This window comes from Ovis aries, chromosome 21, assembly GCF_016772045.2.
Source record: "Ovis aries strain OAR_USU_Benz2616 breed Rambouillet chromosome 21, ARS-UI_Ramb_v3.0, whole genome shotgun sequence".
Classification (NCBI taxonomy): Eukaryota; Metazoa; Chordata; class Mammalia; order Artiodactyla; family Bovidae; genus Ovis; species Ovis aries.
In genome coordinates, this window is record NC_056074.1 from 9,092,022 (window position 1) to 9,112,027 (window position 20,006).

General features: G+C 35.6%; 1 protein-coding gene across 33 annotated transcripts in view; it reads left to right on the top strand.

Moving 5' to 3' along the window:
• PICALM (phosphatidylinositol binding clathrin assembly protein) overlaps positions 1–20,006 on the top strand; it is a 259,498-nt gene that overhangs the window by 202,984 nt on the left and 36,508 nt on the right. For all 33 annotated transcript variants that reach the window (XM_060403877.1, XM_060403875.1, XM_060403879.1 and 30 more), the window contains 7 exons: positions 5,980–6,073; positions 9,132–9,243; positions 10,731–10,837; positions 12,843–12,884; positions 17,027–17,112; positions 18,848–18,971; positions 19,246–19,382. In XM_060403877.1, coding sequence (XP_060259860.1) covers positions 5,980–6,073; positions 9,132–9,243; positions 10,731–10,837; positions 12,843–12,884; positions 17,027–17,112; positions 18,848–18,971; positions 19,246–19,382 — 702 coding nt within the window. The remainder of the gene's footprint in view (positions 1–5,979; positions 6,074–9,131; positions 9,244–10,730; positions 10,838–12,842; positions 12,885–17,026; positions 17,113–18,847; positions 18,972–19,245; positions 19,383–20,006) is intronic.

Here is a 20,006-nt window from a genome sequence, read left to right on the forward strand (position 1 = left end):
TGTCTGTTCTGAATGTTTTTAGGTTTATAAAAGTAATAAACTATTTTTTAAAAATTCAGGCAACATAGAAATCTGACTTAAACTGTTAATATTTTGGTGTATCTAATGTGTTTTCTGTGTGAAAATAGAAATAAAAGTAGGTGTATGAAGACACACAGAAAATCCCATATTTGGATCACGCTGTTTGAAGACTGCTTCCCTCCCCTAATAGGTATTTTAGATATTCTCAATATCTGTGCACATAGAACCAACTCATTCTTTTGAATGGCTTTAGAATTATGTTCTAGATGTACCTTTGGTTTATTTTGTTTTTTTTTTTAAATCTTATAAAAGAAATGCATTGAATATTCTTTTACATATGCTTGCATTCTTTTTTCTTTTTTTTTAAATTTATTTTTGATCACACTACTTGACATGTGGGATCTTAGTTCCCCAACCAGGGTTGAACCCGTGCACCCTACAGTTGAAGCACGGAGTCTTAACCACTGAATCATCATGGAGGTCCCTATGGTTGCATTTGTAAGTGAAGTTTCCTGTAGAATGAATTCTTAGAATTGACAAGTCAAATATATATACACATGTACCATAATATATATATATATACATGTACCATTTTAATAGAAAACACCAAATTACCCTGTATAAAAGTGGTACCAAATTATTGAGTTAAATACAGTTATAAATACCTCTTTCGCTGTATTCTTCCATCATAATGAAAATGTATCTCATTAGATATTTATGTTGTTAGTTGATTGACTAACTTTTAAATGGTGATATTAAGCCTCTTTCTCTCTGAAAATACCACTCTTGCTTTGTTAGTTGCTTTTTAGTATCTTTTGCCCATTTCTCCATTGGACTTTAAAAATTCTGTCTTAAAAGCTTACTGCAGTTTAGTCAGATAAATTTAGGTTGGATATCTAGCTTCACTCCAGTTAGATGAGGGATTTTAGTAAGATACTTCAGCCAGCTTGCTAACTTTTAAAAAATAATTTTATTTGAAATAATTCACTTTCTGAAATGCTGCAGGAACAATACAGATAACTCCTATTCACTTCACTCAGATTCATCAGTTTTTAACATTTAATTATTCTTTGTGTCTGTGTGTTTTTTACTTTTTTGTTTGATCCATTTGAGAATGGATTATATATACCTCATACCTTTTTATAGTTCATAGCTCTTAACATTTCAGTGCCTATTTCCTAAGAAAAAATATCTTTTATTACATATCCATCAATTGGCCAACTTTTTCCACATCATGCCGCACAAACTAATGCTATTTTTACAGGACAGTGTGTTATATGGAAAGGACTACATGAGACTGAAGGGTTTGGGATTAATGTGTCAGCATACGTATAGCCCATTTGTACCATAGCAGTATGGTGTGGCACAGTTGGAGAGCATTGACTTAAGCTTCAAGTTATTTCATCTGTGAATTTTTAAAACATTTATTTATTTTTATTTTTGGTTGCACTGGGTCTTCGTTGCTATGCGTGGCATTCTCTCCTTGCAGTGAATGGGGCTACCCTTGGTTGCAGCGCGCAGCCTCTCGTTGCAGGGCCGTCTCTTGTTGTGGAGCACAGCTCTAGGAGTGTGGGCTTCGGTGGCTGAGCACGTGTACTCAGTGGTTGTGGCTCTCAGGCCCTGGGGTGCATGGGCTGCGTTAGTTTCAGCATGTGGGCTCGGTAGTTGTGGCGCACAGGCATTGTTGCTCCATAGCATGTGGGGTCTTCCAGGACCAGGGATTGAACCCATGTCCCCTGTGCCACTGCGAAGTTCTGTAAATATTGTTTCATCTGTAGAATGGTGATGTTAATAGCATTTATCTATTAGGATTTTTGTGAGAATTAAATGAGTTATTGTATATAATGCTTATTAGCACATGACAAACTGACAAGCTTTTGGATTTATTGAGAAAATAAATTGTCACAGGTTATAAATACTGCCCCCCCTTTTTAGCATTTATTAAAACTTTTTAAAAAATCTATGTGATAAAATTATTATCTTCATTTTTATGGCTACTGTCTTTTAAGCAAACTCGAGTGGGGTTTTCTACCCCAAAGTGATCAATTGACTGTTTTCACTGGATATTTTTATGGATTCAGTATTTTTATTTAAATCTTAAATTCATTTAGACTATATCTTGATATTAAAAAAGTGAGATGGAGATTAACTACAATCTTTAATAGAAATATGGGATATTCAAAAGTCAAAATGAATCATTACCCTGTATGGTTAAATGGGCTTCCCAAGTGAAACTAGTGATAAAGAACCCACCTGCCAGTGCAAGAGACATGAGAGATGTGGGTTCAGTCCCTGGCTCAGGAAGATCCCCTGGAGAAGGACATGGCAGTCCACTCCAGTATTCTTGACTGGGGTACCCCATGAACAGAGGAGCCTGGTGTGCCATAACCCATAGGGTTCCCAGAGTTGGACACTCCTGAAGCGACTTAGCATGCATGCACTTGGTTAAATGACTCTTCACTTAAATACACTTTAGCCCCTTTTTTATTATTCTGGCAAATTCTTGGTCATTCTTCAAGATTTCACTCAAATATTTTTTTGAGGAAACCTTTTTTTCTGTTAGATTTTTTATGACACTGTCTCATCCATGAAGACAGTACAGTCTCACATTCTTATTTTCAGGACTTTCCACAGTGTCTAAACATGGTAGATGCTTAATAGTTTTTGAAAAGATGATTAGATGAGTTTCTAAATAGTACATTAAATAGTTCTATGAAAAATGGATCCAGTAAATTGCGTGTGATATATCTTTTTTAGTTGGTTGTGTTAAACATTGGTCCCTTCATTTTCTTTTTGTTTAGCATTCCATTTTTTGATAGTGTTAACTTGCCGTGTAGAATTATCTTGAATTCTAAATTGGTACAATTTGAAGTGGTAAGACATTGTTAGTAACTAGCAAAATAAAGAATAACCAGGTATTGTCTGTGAATAAGAGTATGGATGATCAACCTTTAATTCATTGCTCTTATATTTGGGAAGCAGGTATCTGAATTTAATTACACTTGATTACAGAAGTAATAAATACTTGTGTTCTACATGGACTATGAATTGTCATGCATTTGGTATGAATCATATTTTAGCATTTGGGTTTGTGAATTGAGTTTTTTGAAGTCAATTGCTGATGTAGCATGTGATAACTGTTTGGATTTTTCTTAATTGAGAAATTTAAAGTTCTGTGGGAAGAAATGATGTGGAGGCTAGTGAGAGAGAGAAGAATAAAAAATGTTCCCATTGTTTCTAGCCATTGGGGAGATGGCACCTTTTCCTGGGAAGGTTTTTGGAAGCAACATAGGGTAGTGGTTAAAAATTAAGAAATTAATTTTGGAAATACTAGTTTTTAGATGTCTTTGATTTTTATAAGTTAAGATATCAAGTAGGCAATTTGACAGTACTAGCTAGGACCTTTGAGAGTTCTGGTCTGGCTGTATAAGTGGCAGTTTGGTAATTTCTGCCTGGGGAATGACAGTATCCTAGAGAATAAGTGTAGAGTAAGAGGGGAGGGCCCAGAAACATCTTGAGATACACAGCATTTATGTTAGAGAATGAGTAGAGGATGAGGAGAAAGAGACTGAAAAAGTAGTGATGCGGTAGAAAGAAAACGAGGAGTGACGGTATCAGGAATGCTAAGAGAGTAGAGTTATAAGAAGGAGGAAAAAGTTTGAATGCTGCTGAAAAGTCTAGTCAAGTAATGTTGGACTAGTATCCACTGGAAAGGCAACATAGAGGTAAAAACGGAGTAAGTTGAATAATGAATGAAAATTGTGAATTTGCCAGGTGACTGCAAGGGAAAGATAGGCACAAGAGAGTTAAGGGTATTTGCAAGGGCATGATAGATAATACTTATCTTTGGAATTATGAGCTAGATGAAAGAAGGAAAAACTAGAGGAGATCAATATGGGTAGTGGTAAGGTTGATAACATTGAAGTTCATGATGAAGTCAAATAGTTTTTGTCATGGGACACTTGACCAAGGTAGCTAGAAAGTTAAAAGGTGATTGTCAGGATGAGGTGTCTGAATCTTGGCTTTTTCTTACATTGAGGGTAAGGGTGTGGTAGTGGGGGCTAGGGATAATGTGGTTTCTTGGCAGGCAGTAAGGTCAAGATATGACTGTGAGAATAGGGGATGTGGTTAAGGGACTGAGATCAAGATGTTGGATTGATTGTGCGTGTAAGATGTTGAAATTAACTGAGAAAAACTGAGCCAAGGTTGAAGTCTTTTGTGATACAGGGGAAGTGACCAGAAGGTCAAAAAATTCACTTAGCAAGGAGAGGGAGGGAGAACTAAAGGGACCAGCAGAGACTGAGAAAACAGGAGTTTGATATGTGTGGGAATAAAGAAAGGGCTGCAAAGAGGGGGTGAGGTCCTCATCCTGAACTCCTGAAGCTGGTACCAGTCAGTGAGGATATGGGTATGTGTGAGTTAACACGTCTTATTTGGGAGGGTTGTTGGAGTAAAACTGGTCAACAGCTGCCTACATAAGGCAGGCCAGCGTTTGTTCTTTAAACTCTTGTCCTGCAAAGAACTTTTTTTGCTTTTCATAGCTTAATTGTTTTTCTGGTATCTGGAGTTGTGTTTTAAGGGATAGCTTAGGGTAGAACAGCTATTTCTAAGTATGGATCATTTGTAAGTTAGGGTACATCTATACATTTTTTTGAAGGGGCCTTATTCCTCTATCAGAAGTTTATGAAAAGCTTTGCTTTAGAGTCTTATACACTTGGGTTTACACACTGACCCTAAAATCAATTCATTTTCTGACCGTAGATACTCTCATAACCTCAATGAACCTAAAATTTCATTGTCTATAAGATGGGACAAGACCACCTGCAGGATTTTTCTGAGAATTTGAAAAACATACACCAAGCCCGTAAGACAGAAGCCTGGTCTATAATAAACATATTGGTGTTAGTTGTGTGTGTTAACTCTATTACCTCTTATCTAGTGTTTTTGGTGTCAGTTTTGTAAAAATCTAATTTATTTGGTACTGCTGATGTTTATCTTTCTTTAGAAATATCTAAAGAAATATTTAAAGAAATCTTTTTGGAAATATTTAACAGAATATTTTATTAAAAACAATTTCTCTTAAGCATCACTTATTTTAATGGCCTGATTAGAATGACTTGGTAAAACTGTCCTTTATATTGTAATAAAGTGTTTTTAAATTGTGTATATTTGAGTAGATAGCTTCATGTTTTGTTTATGGCAATGCTGGGCCTTTGTTGCTGTGCACAGGTTTCTCTAGTTGTGGAGAACAGAGGCTGCTCTGCGTTGTGGGGCACGGGCTTCTTGTTCCGGTGATCTCTCTTGCTGAGGAGCACTGGCGCTAGGGCCCAAGGCTTTAGCAGTTGTTGCACTTGGGCTCAGTAGTTGCAGCGCGCAGGCTCCAGAGTGCGAGCTCAGCAGTTTTGGCACAGGGGCTTAGTTGCCCAGTGGCATGTGGGATCTTCCCAGACCAGGGTACCGATCAGCGTTCCCTGCATTACAAGGAGGATTCTTACCTACTGGACCGCCAAGGAATTCCTAAAATAAGTTTTATTTGAGTCACAAATAAACTGCTTTAAATAAAATGGTGCTTACCAAGACTTGTATTCAACTGCAGACTCCATCGTGTCCTGTTTAGTGATTTGAGGGAAATGCCCTTTGGACGAATGAGCAGTGTGAGCATCAGATGATTTCCTCACGTGAAAAGTATAGTATAAACCTGGTTATATATTGTAAGCTTTTATTTTTATGTCTCATGTTTTACATCTTTTTAGTTTGAAATGAGCACCTTGATATTGGACATATGGTATTTTCTGGTTTTGTTTTTCTTTACGATTTCTACTTGAGGTTTCAGGTTCAATAATGACATAAAAACATGTGATGTTTGGTAACAGCTTGTTCTCTGTTTAAATAGAGAACCAGATGGGAGTTTGAAACATAGATTTAATAACAAACTCAATTGTTCTTTTCTTTAAACAGGGCTGATGGAGTTATGAGAACCATGAACACAGAAAAACTCCTAAAAACTGTACCAATTATTCAGAATCAAATGGATGCCCTTCTTGATTTTAATGTAAGTTGATTACATAAAAGCTTTTGTAATTTGATATTTTTAAAATTGCATTATTTTAATTAGATTTTTTAACCTCAAGTTGTCATAGACTAATTTTTTCACACAATTATCCTATTTGGCTAAGGATTTTCTATAAATGTGGCCCCAAATCAGATTACTTTCTGTTTGAATAATTGCTTAAGATCTACTCTGATTTCTTTGGTGGTGCTTCCAGAATCCTCACTATATTATAGGGTATACAAGCTGAAGAAAGTGATGGAGAGGTGAAGAGATTAATGTGAAAATCTGCTTTTTTTGATAATGGTTTTTAGATGTTAAAAATGTACAAAAATTTTCCTTATGACTAGCTGTCTTCAGATTTCACTTTTTGTCTACTTTGCAGAACTCAAAGCATGACAGTTATTAAGAAATAAAGGGAAGTTCAAATATACTTGTAACAGTGTACTATATATCTATTGCCCAAGGACTCTGTGTTCCCTGGGATTTTTGTTTTAATGACCGCTACTTGAACCGAGTTTCCAGCTTTGTTATTTGTTTGTAGTATGTTGGGTGTTAGCATTTTCAAGTCGTCTCTTTCGGTGCATCTAACTTAAAGATACTTTCTTTTAGACTTTGTACATGTAAGTTAGTGATCGAAGCTGTGACAGTTTTATGCTGAAATTGATTTTCCTTTAATGCTGTGCTGTCACTTGGTCATCTTTCATTCCCAGAAGCCAGGGACCAGCTTTGCTTTTCCCTGCTGTGTCCCTGTTGTCAGTACTGTGTGGCACATAGTGTTCAACAAACATTGACTAAATGCATCCCATAGGTACTTTAGAGACTAGAGCAGGTTCTGAAGCTACTGTTTTTTTATGTGGCTTGTGAACTGAGAACATTTTTAAATGGTTGCAGATAGTTTAAAAAGGGAATATTTTTACATTTTTGAATGGTTGCTAGTAATAAAAGAATTTTTTAACAGGTGAAAAGTATATGAAATTTATATTTCAGTGTCCACAATACTGTTTTTAGAACAGGCTCATTGGTTACGTGGCTGCTGCTTTTGGTGTAATAATGGGGCCAAGTAGTTGTGACAGATCATATGGCCTGCACAGTCTGAAATACTGAGTCACGCCCCTAGTTTGCTGGCTCCTAGTCCAGAAGACAGGGGATTAATGTAACTGCTGAACTTTATTTTGGTTTTTATAGAGAAAACGTCCAACCATGATTTCTTTTTTCCACTTAATTTATTGTGGGTATCTTTAAAAAATGGCATGTTCTTTTCAATGTCTGTTATACTTTGTTCTATGTAATAATTTATTGCTTCCCAGATGGCTCAGATGGTAAAGAACCTGCCTGCAGTGCGGGAGACCTGGCTTCAATCCCTGGGCTGGGAAAATCCGCTGGAGAAGGAAATGGCAATCCACTCCAGTATTCTTGCCTGGAAAATCCCATGGACAGAGGAGTGTGGCGGGCTACAGTCCATGGGGTTGCAAAGAGTTCGACACAGATGAGCGACTAACACTTTACTTGTTGATAAATGTTTAGGGCATTTGGTTTTTTAATTCAGAAAATGGGGAGAAAAAAAAAAAACAACCCAGAAGGGAGGGATACTAGATACTCCATGTGTGCATTAGATAATAGTGTATCTATACATTTATAAGCCTATTTATATGGAATTATTGCCCTAGACAAAGAATTAGATGGTCAAAGGCCATAAACATAAAAGTTTTTAATAAATATTGCCAAATTATACTCCAAAAGGGTTGAGCCAGCCACTAGTCAACAGGCACCTGTTTTTCTTTGTTCTTTTTGGTGTAGAATAATACCTTGGTTTTTACTGTCTTGATACCTACTAGTCTGGTACTCAAGTAATTTAATTTGATTCTTTTAATTTGCCTATTGGTGAAATTGAACTTCTTTTCACATTATTAGCTATATGTATTTTTTATTTTGTGAATTGTTTTATAGAATTCTTTCTATAATGCAGATTGATCTTGTCAGATATTCTGAAAATATTTACCAGTTTGTTGCTTGCCATTCAGCTTACATTTTTCTGTACCTAACAAGTTAATTATCATGTACTTAGTTATCTAGATAGCAACCCAGTCTAGTATTTTTGCCTGGGAAATCCTATGGACTGAGGAGCCTGACAGGCTCTGTGGGGTCATAGGAGCCGAACACAACTTAGCAACTGAACCACCACCACCACCACAGTTATCTAAAAAGGAACTTAAGATTAACTTGTTTTATCCTTTTGATTATTTTCTCGTTAAGCTAAAGGTATTTCTCATCTATCTTGGTAGACAACTGCTTTTTTTTTTTATTAAAACATGAGTCACTAATAATAATAATATTGATCAATTGATACATGTATATATATGGGTGAGTCCCTCCTCTTTTCATTTGAAACAAGCACAACATTGTTAATCAGCTATACCCCAATACAAAATAAAAAGTTTAAGAAAAAATAAATATTGATCATTTATGTGTAAAATACTGCATCAAACTCTTTACATGAGTATGTCAGTTAATTCTCCTGTAACCATATGAGGTAGAAATATTATAACCATTTTGAAGGTGAGTTTGTTTGTAATATTGGGAGAATTATTTCTTTTTTAAAAAAATATTTTCTACCTAGCTTAACTCAGTTCTTTGGTGATTATAGTAGCCATTTAATAAATATTTTTTTAAATTTAGAAACATTCAGTAAATTCTTCATGACTGAAAGTGAACTTAGAAATGGGCTTTATTTTGTAATTAGAAGTATTTAATGTTGAAATGAACTTAAAATACTTTTGAGATGTAGCCTAAAAATTTCAGGAGTTGAAGGGTACTTTTGTTCTCACTGACTTATTTCTGAACTAAAGTCAATGTTACAGGGTTTGTTTTGTGGCTTTTAAATAAACCTGAACTCTTCGATCAATATTTTTGCACTTAATGGCTGTGACTCTGATTGCTAGAGATAAATGTCTTTTTTTATCCTACACCTAAGTATTTGAATTCATTGAATTTTACTTTGAAGTAAGTCATTGTCATTTTAGAACAGAACATTAGCTAATCTTTCTATTTTTTTCCCCAGGTTAATAGCAACGAACTTACAAATGGGGTAATAAATGCTGCCTTCATGCTCCTGTTCAAAGATGCCATTAGACTGTTTGCAGCATACAATGAAGGAATTATTAACCTGTTGGGTAAATATTTCCATCATTTAATAACATTTTATCTCTTGTGTCATTGATAAATAATATTGTCTTAGTTATTACTTAAAGCTGCCTTAAAATTCATTGAGATATAGTTATTCATTGAACAATTTGGAGAAAAGAATTTTATACCTGAGTACAATGCTAAGTGATTAAATAATTGTACAATTAGAATGTTCAGCCAGATGAACTGTGCACTTTTTAGATATATCTGTATTTTTTCTATCAGTTTTATTTTTAGAAATAGAAAATTTTCTTTAAAATTAAGTTGGAATTTTCTGTCTCAGGAAAATAATTTCCTCAGTTTATTCCAAGATGAACTTTTAATTGTAATATTGGTACTTTTTTCTGAACTTAATTTTTAGATTGATAATTATTTTAAAATAAATACTTTTTTAAAGGATGTTTTTTACATTTGAGGCATTTTAGGAGTGTGTGGTGCTTTGTTGTGTATTAGGTATATATGGCATTCAGTTAGTTTTGCCTAGCGGAGAAGGCAGTGGCACCCCACTCCAGTACTCTTGCCTGGAAAATGCCATGGATGGAGGAGCCTGGTAGGCTGCAGTCCATGGGGTCGCTGAGGGTCGGACATGACTGAGCGACTTCACTTTCACTTTTCACTTTCATGCATTGGAGAAGGAAATGGCAACCCACTCCAGTGTTCTTGCCTGGAGAATCCCAGGGACAGGGGAGCCTAGTGGACTGCTGTCTATGGGGTCGCACAGAGTCGGACACGACTGAAGCGACTTAGCAGCAGCAGCAGCGGTTTTGCCTAGAGATGCTAATGTTTTTTCAGTGGAGTTTGAATGGAGTAGAAAAGTAACAGTCTGCAAAGAGTGTCAAAGTATCAAGTGTCAAGATGTCAGATATATTTACTCCAATATATTTGTTCTCCCTTTGCAGTAATTTTTTTTAAAGAATTTATTTACATTTGATTTTCATAGGCAGGGATAATACAAACTCATTTAGGGATGCTTTAATCCATGGAGATAGGGAAACTTTTCTTTTTTTCCACAAGTGAAAAATGGGAAGTTTTTTATAAAGTTTTAGAAAGTATAGTCTCCCACCTTGGTATACATTAAGCTCTTTATTGCTATTTATGTAAATTAAATTAGTTTTCCAAGTGACATCTGGACTTAGAAAAGTTGCCATCTTTCTTAATATTATTTAGAATATTCGGAAATAGACATTTAGCACTGTTTTAAATGGAGTCAAATGTGATCTATATTAACATGCAGATTATACTTAGGGAAGAAATATTGTAGGAAAAACTGGTAATAGGAGTAAAATCGTAATTTCTTAATTTTTAATATAGCAGCATGTCTATTTTAACTTGCTTTGAATACCTAAGCTAATTTAACACTTGGTGAGTGTGTTTTCTCAGACATCAGTATAACTTGGGCTGTTTTAAATCTTTTTCTCTTTTGAGTATTATATTTTGATGTGAATAAAAGTATGTTTATATCTGTTTTTGGCAGAAAAATATTTTGATATGAAAAAGAACCAGTGCAAAGAAGGTCTTGACATCTATAAGAAGTTCCTGACTAGGATGACTAGAATCTCAGAGTTTCTCAAAGTTGCAGAGGTAAACTGTGTTTAAATAACTATCTCTGAACTTGGTTTCTTTGTCTTTAAGTGTACATTTCAAAGAAATCAGTCTTTACCCAAGTGAAAGAAATGTCTTAAATATAGTAAGGTATATATTCAATTATAACACTATACTATATCGCATTCTGTGCTGTAGTATGAATACGATATAACGTTGAATATTACCCTGTGTATTTAATCTAGTATTGAATACTAAAAAGTAGTCTAATTTTTAAATTCTTTCTCTGTAAAATCAGGTAGATGGCAGTGATTTTCATGTGTGGAATTGGCTGTATATCATAGAAGATTTATTCTATTAAATATGGTAAAGAATATTCTATGTTAGTGCAGGTCTCCTTCCTTCAGTAAGACTTGCAACCATAGCCATATGGTTCAGAATGTTTTCTTCCTTTCAGAAGTGAACTTAATGCCTCTGTTGTTTGTCATTGTTTATGAAAGCTATGAATGTAGGTTATAGGATAATTAATTTTGTAACTCTTTTTGAAAAATGAGTTTCTGAGAGTCACAGAAGGTAGTTGTGGTAATGCTTATAGACATCATCTTGCGTCCACAAAGGCAGCACTTAAAGAGTTTTTGTTTTCCCTTTCTCTTCCATCTACCTATTATTACCAGAGGTGTTTTGTTAGGGTAATTCTAAAAGATGAATATATTATTGATCAGTAATATCAAAGTAGTTCATCTGAAACTAGCAAGTTGGTGATTTTGCCTCTATAATCGTAGTGATGTTTTATTCTGTAGCAGGTGGAGTAAGATATAAAAAGATGGTGAGACCTTTGAAGAAAATAGCTTTTTAGTGTTAGACTATTTTATGAAGTATACTGGAATTTATTTGGATTTAAAGTATTCCTCAATATCTTTAGGATCAGTCATATGCTAAAACCAGAAAGAAGCAGTATTTATGATGATTCTAGTAAATTCTTTAAATACATTTACTTTGTTGACCTTTCCCTTTGGCTTCTTTTGTTCTTTGCATTTGATAAGTTGTATATACTGACTTAAGTTTTAAGCCCTTATTCGCCTCCAGATCTGCTGGTCTTACCCTGCTGGACCATCCACTCCATAGGAATACTCTCCTACCTTAAGAATATTCTTTGATGAAGTGGTCTTTGGGCTCACAATTTCATTATGAGACCTAAGTTCTTGGAGTGAAGACTCAAGTAACCTTTTCAAATGTGTTTGAAGATGACAAATATTCAGTGATTAGTTTTGAAGATCTTAGTATGAATTATTTTATCAAATTTTCTACTGATACCATTCTGGAATTGGCCCTTAAAAGGTTGAGAAAAGGAAAGGGGAATGATTAGAAAATGAAATAGTCATATAGCATGAATAATCATATAGTCACTGGAGGGAAAAGAATTTTTAAATTAGGGTGTTGGAATAAATAAGAATGGTTTTTATCTTCTTTGCTGGAATTTGCCTAGTACCTGAGTATCATGAAAGCATGTTGGGATTGCTTTGTGGGGACAGTTATATCCTGGTTAAACATCACTTGGTATTTGTATAAAACCTGGCCTGCTTTAGTGAACGTAGGTTTGAAACCTGTGGTGACTGCCAGGGAAAGTGTACTTTATGGTGAAAGAGTGAGTCATTGTTGTTAGGTTTGTTCCTTAACTTCTTATGCTCCAACAGGCTTGTTCATGGTCAGCCTTTCTAATTCTTGGTGTAGTGTTTTTGTCACAGAAGGGATGAATTTTTCAGATTGTGACAAGGTAGCTTCTTTAGGTGTTTTGAGGATGTGGAGACGGTAACTTAGTAGCCTGGTTGAATTTCTAACTCTCCTTCCCCTCCTGTTAGAACTTTTAGAGCCATCAGATAATATCTAAGTCTTTGGAGGTATTGAATAATATCTGTGGGGATTAAAGAATTCTTCCTAAAATATTGCTCCTACTACTAGTCACAGATGTTATTTTCTAAATTTTACTTATAAAACTCTTTATTGTAATTTTGTCTATTAAATACGATGCTGCTTCTTCTTACAGCAAGTTGGAATTGACAGAGGTGATATACCAGATCTTTCACAGGTAAGTATTGTTGTAATGTCAGTCTCTGTCTGCTGTGTTCTACCAGGTCTGAAGGGTACAAAGATAAATAACATGCAGCTCTTGCTGTCAAGATCAGTGTGTTTTTCTTGATTTTCAGTGTTTTGATGTATTGCTGATGATTGTTCTAACATTATAACCATATAGAAGGCTACTCATTTCTTGGTGGAGCCAGCCGGTGCTCTGCTGTTCTTTTAGCTTATTCCCTTTTAGTCTCTTGTTTCTCATCATCATTACCACCCCCCCCCCCCCCCCCCCCCTTCAGAAAGAACTGAACTCAGAGAATGGTGTTTTAAAAACAAAATCTTCACTGTACTGTTGGTAGAGAATTATCTTACACAGGATTTGTTTTTCTGGTTTTAAACCTTCCTCTTTGGCTCTTTGACTCAGGTAGATACATTTAGTTCAATTCGGTCTTCTCAGTTGTGTCTGACTCTTTGCGACCTCATGAATCACAGCACGCCAGGCCTCCTTGTCCATCACCAACTCCCAGAGTTCACCCAAACTCATGTCCATCGAGTCGGTGATGCCATCCAGCCATCTCACTCGGTTGTCCCCTTCTCCTCCTGCCTCCAGTCCCTCCCAGCATCAGAGTCTTTTCCAATGAGTCAACTCTTTGCATCAGGTGGCCAAAGTATTGGAGTTTCAGCTTCAGCATCAGTCCTTCCAACAAACACCCAGGGCTGATCTCCTTTAGGATGGACTGGTTGGATCTCCTTGTAGTCCAAGAGACTCCCAAGAGTCTTCTCCAACACCACAGTTCAAAAGCATCAGTATAAACCTCAAAACATTGCTCTTAAGTTTGAGTCCTGGCTGTGGCACCAGCTGGCCCTGTGATCTGGGGAAGTTACTCTCTGTGCTCCAGTTTCATTATTTCTAAAATGTAGATATTACAATACCCACCCACCTCAGTTGGGAGGATTAAGAGTTGACACCTAAAAACATTTAGTGCATTACGCACTCAGTGTTAGCTACTATAATATTATTTTTTATTATCATTATCTTAAAAAAATTTTAGGAAGGAAATGTTAAACCTTCAGTTTTTTCTGGCCTTTTCTGGTGTTTGTTTACTGAGTATTAACAATGAAAGGACCTGGCATAAACTATCCTTTTATATCAACTCTCTCCTCAGTAGTTATCTCTTTTACCTTATTTTCAGTCATTCTGGGATTCTTTTAAATACTTTGCTTATTAATGGTTCTTACTGTTTTTCTTTGTACTCACTTGCTCTGATTTATCTCTTTGATCTCCAGGCTAAGGGTATATACTAGATCTGATTATGAATTATATGCAAATAAAAATTTTTGTATGTGCCCACATGAAATAATTGGCCTGATTAAGATTGAGCACATTATTGCTATAGGCTAAGTATGATAAGAGTCATTGTTTGAACAGTATAAACTGATTCGACAGTTTCACATGGGAAGGGAATTTGGGGGAGAATGGATACATGTATATAATATGGCTGAGTCCCTTTGCTGTCCACCTGAAACTGTCACAGCATTGTTAATGGGCTATATGCCAATATAAATAAAAAGTTTAAATAAATTTAAAAGTAAAAAGATCAGCCTCAGGCCATACTATCATATGTGTCTGTACTTTAGTATTCATGGTATTGTACTTTAGGAAAGATGGTAGTTATACACAAGTGGAAATTTGAGATTATTTACTCTTTTTTTGTTTGTTATAAATTGTTCTTTTTAGGATGTGAAGCATCACATTTCCTTCATTTTTTGTAATGTGGATTTGACTTTGAAAAAATAGATATATTTAAAAGGAATTTAAGATATAGTTATTAATTATCATACCTAGGTAGTTTAAGTATTTGTAAGCACAACTTAAATGTTTCAGAAAAAAATACATAGTTTAAATGACCTCAGTTTTAATTTAAGATTCTTCAGCATAGTAGTATCTGGGCTTTCAGGCAGGACACAGCTTACACACTGTGTTGGTTCCTGCTGTGTATCAGATATGTGATCTGGGCCAAGTTCATGTTCTGTCTCAGGTTGTTTACTTGTACAGTGGATGTGGTAGTCCTGTCTTTCTCACAGATTCGGTGATGGCATACAGGGTAGCTCGCACAGTGCCCGTTGTGTTACAGGAGCTTTTAAAGTGTTAATCGCTGTTAGTAACACACTCCTCATCGTCTCTGGCGTAGCCTAGATGGTAGTTGGCCTGCTGATCTGTTGGGGTTGAGGGATTGCACGTGCATCCTCAGATCAGCACAGAAGTTCTTGGTTCCCACCATGTCTGTCTTCGGCTGCGGCCTTGGTATAGAGAGAGAAGGCACAGGATGAAGCTGTTCGGGTCATAGTTGGCAGAGAAATCAGCTGGTGCTGTCTCTTCCAGCTGCTGTTGGAGGCCTGTGATTCAGAAACTTCAGATCGAATCCTAAAGAATATTTGCCGCTGACGTACTTTGAAAGTAGTGAACAGTTCCTTTTCAGTTCACTGAAAAGGTTTCCTTTTGAAAATAAGTAATTAACTGTTCATATTCAGTTGAGATTTGACACATAGACTGAGGGTTTCAAGCTAGTCTTAAAAAAAAATTGAGGTAAATATCTGTTTAAATGAGGATTGATAACTGTAAGCACTCGTATAATCAATACACCATTTAAGATGTAAATTGTTTCCATCAGCCTCTGTCTGCCTCCAGTCACCCCTAGTCCGCTCCACACAAATCACTATTTTGAATTCTAATAGAGTAATTTTTATCAGTTTTTGAATTTAACATAAATAGGATCATGTGACTATTTTTATGTCTGGCTTCTTTTGCTCATCATAATGTTTTGAGAGCTGTCTATATGTTAGATATACCACTAAATAATTCTTTTTAATTGCCGAATAGTATTCCATCATGTGAATTGACCATAGTTTTGTCTCTTTTCTAAATTAGAAAACTTGGAAATTTTTGGATCATGTACAGTTTTTTAACTGTTGTAAATAAAGCTGGGGCTTCCCTGGTGTCTCAGCAGTAAAGAATCCACCTGCAGTGCAGGAGATATAAGAAACTTGGGTTTGTTTTCTGAATTGGGAAGATCCCCTGGAGAAGGAAAATGGCAGCCCACTCCGGTATTCTTGCCTGGGAAATCCCATGGACAGAGGAGCCTGGCAGGCTATAGTCCATTGGGTTGCAAAAGTCAGACACGACTTAGCTACTAAACCACCAAATAAAGGTGCTTACAACAAGTCTTTTCTTGTGGAGATACGCTTCTCTCTTAAATAAACAGTTAGAAATGGAATTGAGTAATTAAGGTAGGTGTATATTTAGCTTTCTTAAAAAAAAAAAAAAATCCATGTCTTTTTTCAAGGTAGGCGTATTCCCACCAGCATTGTATGAGAGTTATATTTGCTCTGTATCAACATTTGATGTTGCTAGTCTGTGTAACCATCTAGTGAGTCAGAAGTTGGATCTCATTATGATTTTTTGTTTCCTTGATGTTAATTTTCAGTTTCATTTGTCAGTTTCAAAACGGTGTCTGGACACTTTCAGTTACTCAGTATTTATTAAGTACTAGGAGCTCACTAGGAGAAGGCAGTGGCAACCCACTGCAGTACTCTTGCCTGGAAAATCCCTTGCACGGAGTAGCCTGGTGGGCTGCAGTCCATGGGGTTGCTAAGAGTCGGACACGGCTGAGCGACTTCACTTTCACTTTTCACTTTCCTGCATTGGAGAAGGAAATGGCGACCGACTCCAGTGTTCTTGCCTGGAGAATCCCAGGGATGGGGGAGCCTGGTGGGCTGCCGTCTGTGGGGTCGCACAGAGTCGGGCATGACTTAAGCAACTTAGCAGCAGCAGGAGCTCACTCAGCAATATGTCCAGCTTTTAGGATTGTTTTTATTCAAAATTTAAATAAGTTAAATATTAAAAAATTGCAGGATCCTCTTAATGTTTTATGCTCACATAGACTTAGTTTTTATAGCTTTGATTATTTGTTAATACTCTTAACAGATGATGCTTATGTAATAAAAATAATAGTGTCATTCTTAATAGCTAAAATGCCATTGTTAATTCATTCATGGGGAATATACCTATTTATTTTCTTTATTGTATTAGATGATTCTTGATTTATTTTGAGTAATGGTGTGATTATCATGAAAGTCTTAATATTTGTACAATTTTAGGCCCCCAGTAGTCTTCTTGATGCTTTGGAACAACATTTAGCTTCCTTGGAAGGAAAGAAGATCAAAGATTCTACAGCTGCAAGCAGGTACATTATTCTTTGTGGGGTAAAGAGGGGTAGTGCTGTTTCTGAGAAAGTAGTAGATAAGTCTAGCTGAAGTTCCAAGTTATTTAATTTTTCTTTATCTTGATTTCACCATTTATAAGTCGTTTATTAATAGTATCAACCTCAGAGAGTTGCTCTTAAAGATTAATACATGTAAGTTTTTGTGGCAATTTCTAATTTTCAGTAAATGTTAGCATTTGTTAAGATGATGACAGTAACTGTGTGGTTTAAAATGGTGTTCATAATGTTAGTATTTCTCTTAAAGATGAAATGCATGGGTTCATATGGTGTATTATAATTATAAGGCTCCTTTTTACAAATTTGATTCACCCTTACAAATAGCCCTGTGAAATATGCAGTAGTAATTCAGGGACTCAGAACTAGGATGTCCAACATAAGATTTCATCATCTTGTCTTTAATGCCAGTTCTTGGGGGTGATTGGTGACATATTTTCATCATTCTATTAGGCTTTTAGCTGATTTCCAAGACTAAGACCAATGAACCTAGCAAATCAAAAATAATATAGATCATCTCTTATTGACCTTGTAATGTTGTTATTGTGTTGGTTAGTAGAAGAAAAACTTTTGTATAAATTATGATTAGAACTTTCCTTCTTTTTGATGTGATTTTTCTAATAGGTTTTTAGAAATGTAAGGCCCAATTATTTGAGCAAGTAACGCAAAACATAGCCAAGTAGCTTCAGGTATACTGATTTACCTTATATGTTTTTTTAATCTCTAATATTTTCAAATTTCTTTAGAACAGTATTACTCTTCCTTTGTCATCAGAGTTTTATCTTTATATTGGCTCATTTATAAAATTGATTTTTATATAAAACTTGAATAGTTTTTCTACTTGTTTACTTAGAGTGGAAATTAATGGTGTTTGGTGTGTGATAAAGGAAAATTAATAGCAGTCCCTGAGGAGTAGTTTCAGGTTAGAATTCTTTACCAAACATGTTTATTTTGCCTAGAATAACATATGGAAAGTAAATGTTGGGGTTTATGATCTTGGTAAGTTTTTGTTCTAAGGGAAAGGAGATGGCTTGCTGTGAATCCACCAGTGAGGAATGAGGAATTATATATGCATATGCAAATATAGTATGTTTGAAAAGAAAATTCCAGCTTGGCAAAAGGGTAGCAGATAGAAAGGAGGTGCCAAATGGACTGGTGACTGGGATGATGTTAGTCTTCCATTGGGAGAACCTATGAACCCTCTGAGAGTGACATCATATCTACATACGCATTATTTATTGCTGGTTCTTGTATTTTTGTGTTCTGTAGTAGTACTGCCAAAACCCAGGTTGTAAATTAGCAGGTCACTTCTTAATGAGAAATTCAATATGTTTTACCCGTCAGGGTTTTCCCTGAAGTATGTGAACTTTTTTCCAGTTGCATTGGATCCCTCCCTTGGGCTTGGAAGAGGCAGTGTCCTTCACCTTTATTGTGAATCCTTTCCAAATCCTTTCCAAAGTCTAACATTTAGTTTAAAATATTAATAATAAATGAATATATGTGTAAATCAGCTAATTTCTTAATAATACTCTAGATGAGTGGCTAGAATATTTCTTCTGAAGTACTGATGTTGACTCCATAGGTTTAGTTCATAATTATAGTATCTATCCATGGCTACCCTGCTAAACCATTTTGTAACCAGGATGTAATGTGAAACGTTTGGCCAAAAACTGAATTAATTGCTTTTGCCTGATTATCCTAGGGCAACAACACTTTCCAACGCAGTCTCTTCCCTGGCAAGCACTGGCCTGTCTCTTACCAAAGTGGATGAAAGGGAAAAGCAGGCAGCATTAGAGGAAGAACAGGCTCGTTTAAAAGCTTTAAAGGTAGGTGTATGCGTTCTCTTAAATTATTTGGAAAAGCAAGTATAAGTGCTCATAAAGTAGTTGGGACTTCCATACAGACTAACAGTATTTAGTAAATATTTGTACAAACAAGATGAAATTTAGTAGTCTTAATTTTTCATCCTGACATTGAACAATTGACAATACAGAGAATACCTTTCTGCTATCAAAACAAAATTAGAAAACACTTTCTTTCAAAGGCCTTACAAATCAGTCTGGTTTCTAGGTTCCTTATGGTAGTGCCCTTTCTCAACAGGAGCAGCGCCTAAAAGAACTTGCAAAGAAACCTCATACCTCTTTAACAACTGCAGCCTCTCCTGTGTCCACCTCAGCAGGGAGTGTAATGACTGCACCAGCCATTGACATATTTTCTACCCCCAGTTCTTCTAACAGGTAGGTGGAATGCTGCGCTTACCTTTGAATGCCTAGGTATAAAGATATATCAATTGTGCAGAGCTTTTCAGATTTAATTTGATACCAGATTTTCATAATCATGAATTCACACAAAGAAGGTAGTAATAAACGGTGGTAGTGAATAATAGCTAAATACAAAGTGATGAGTTTATATTTTGAATATTTAAAAAATGGAAGATGGCTAAATGATAAATTTATACCAGTTAGAGGGTGGTGGTTTTTCTCTGGGCAAATGTTCCATTGTAAAAATATAAAAGTTAACTATTAGTTATACACATTTGTGAAGTTTCTAATGGTTCAAGACCTTGTGTATAACTCTTGGATATGTACGTATGATATGTAATTTCAGAATATCCTTTCATTAGATACTTATAAAGTTTTTCACTTCTAGTCCCTTAGGTAACGTGAAACACAGTAAGAGTTAGTTGCCAGATTTCTGTGGTAATTGAACCCTATCAACCCAACTTCAGTAATCCTGTTGCCTAGTTTAAGCTACTTAACAATAGAAATATTTTAATTCCAGGCAAATTAGAATAACTGGCTTTTTAAAAATCCCTCCTGTGTTTTACCTTAAAGTGATTTAGAGTATAAGAATCCTGGTCT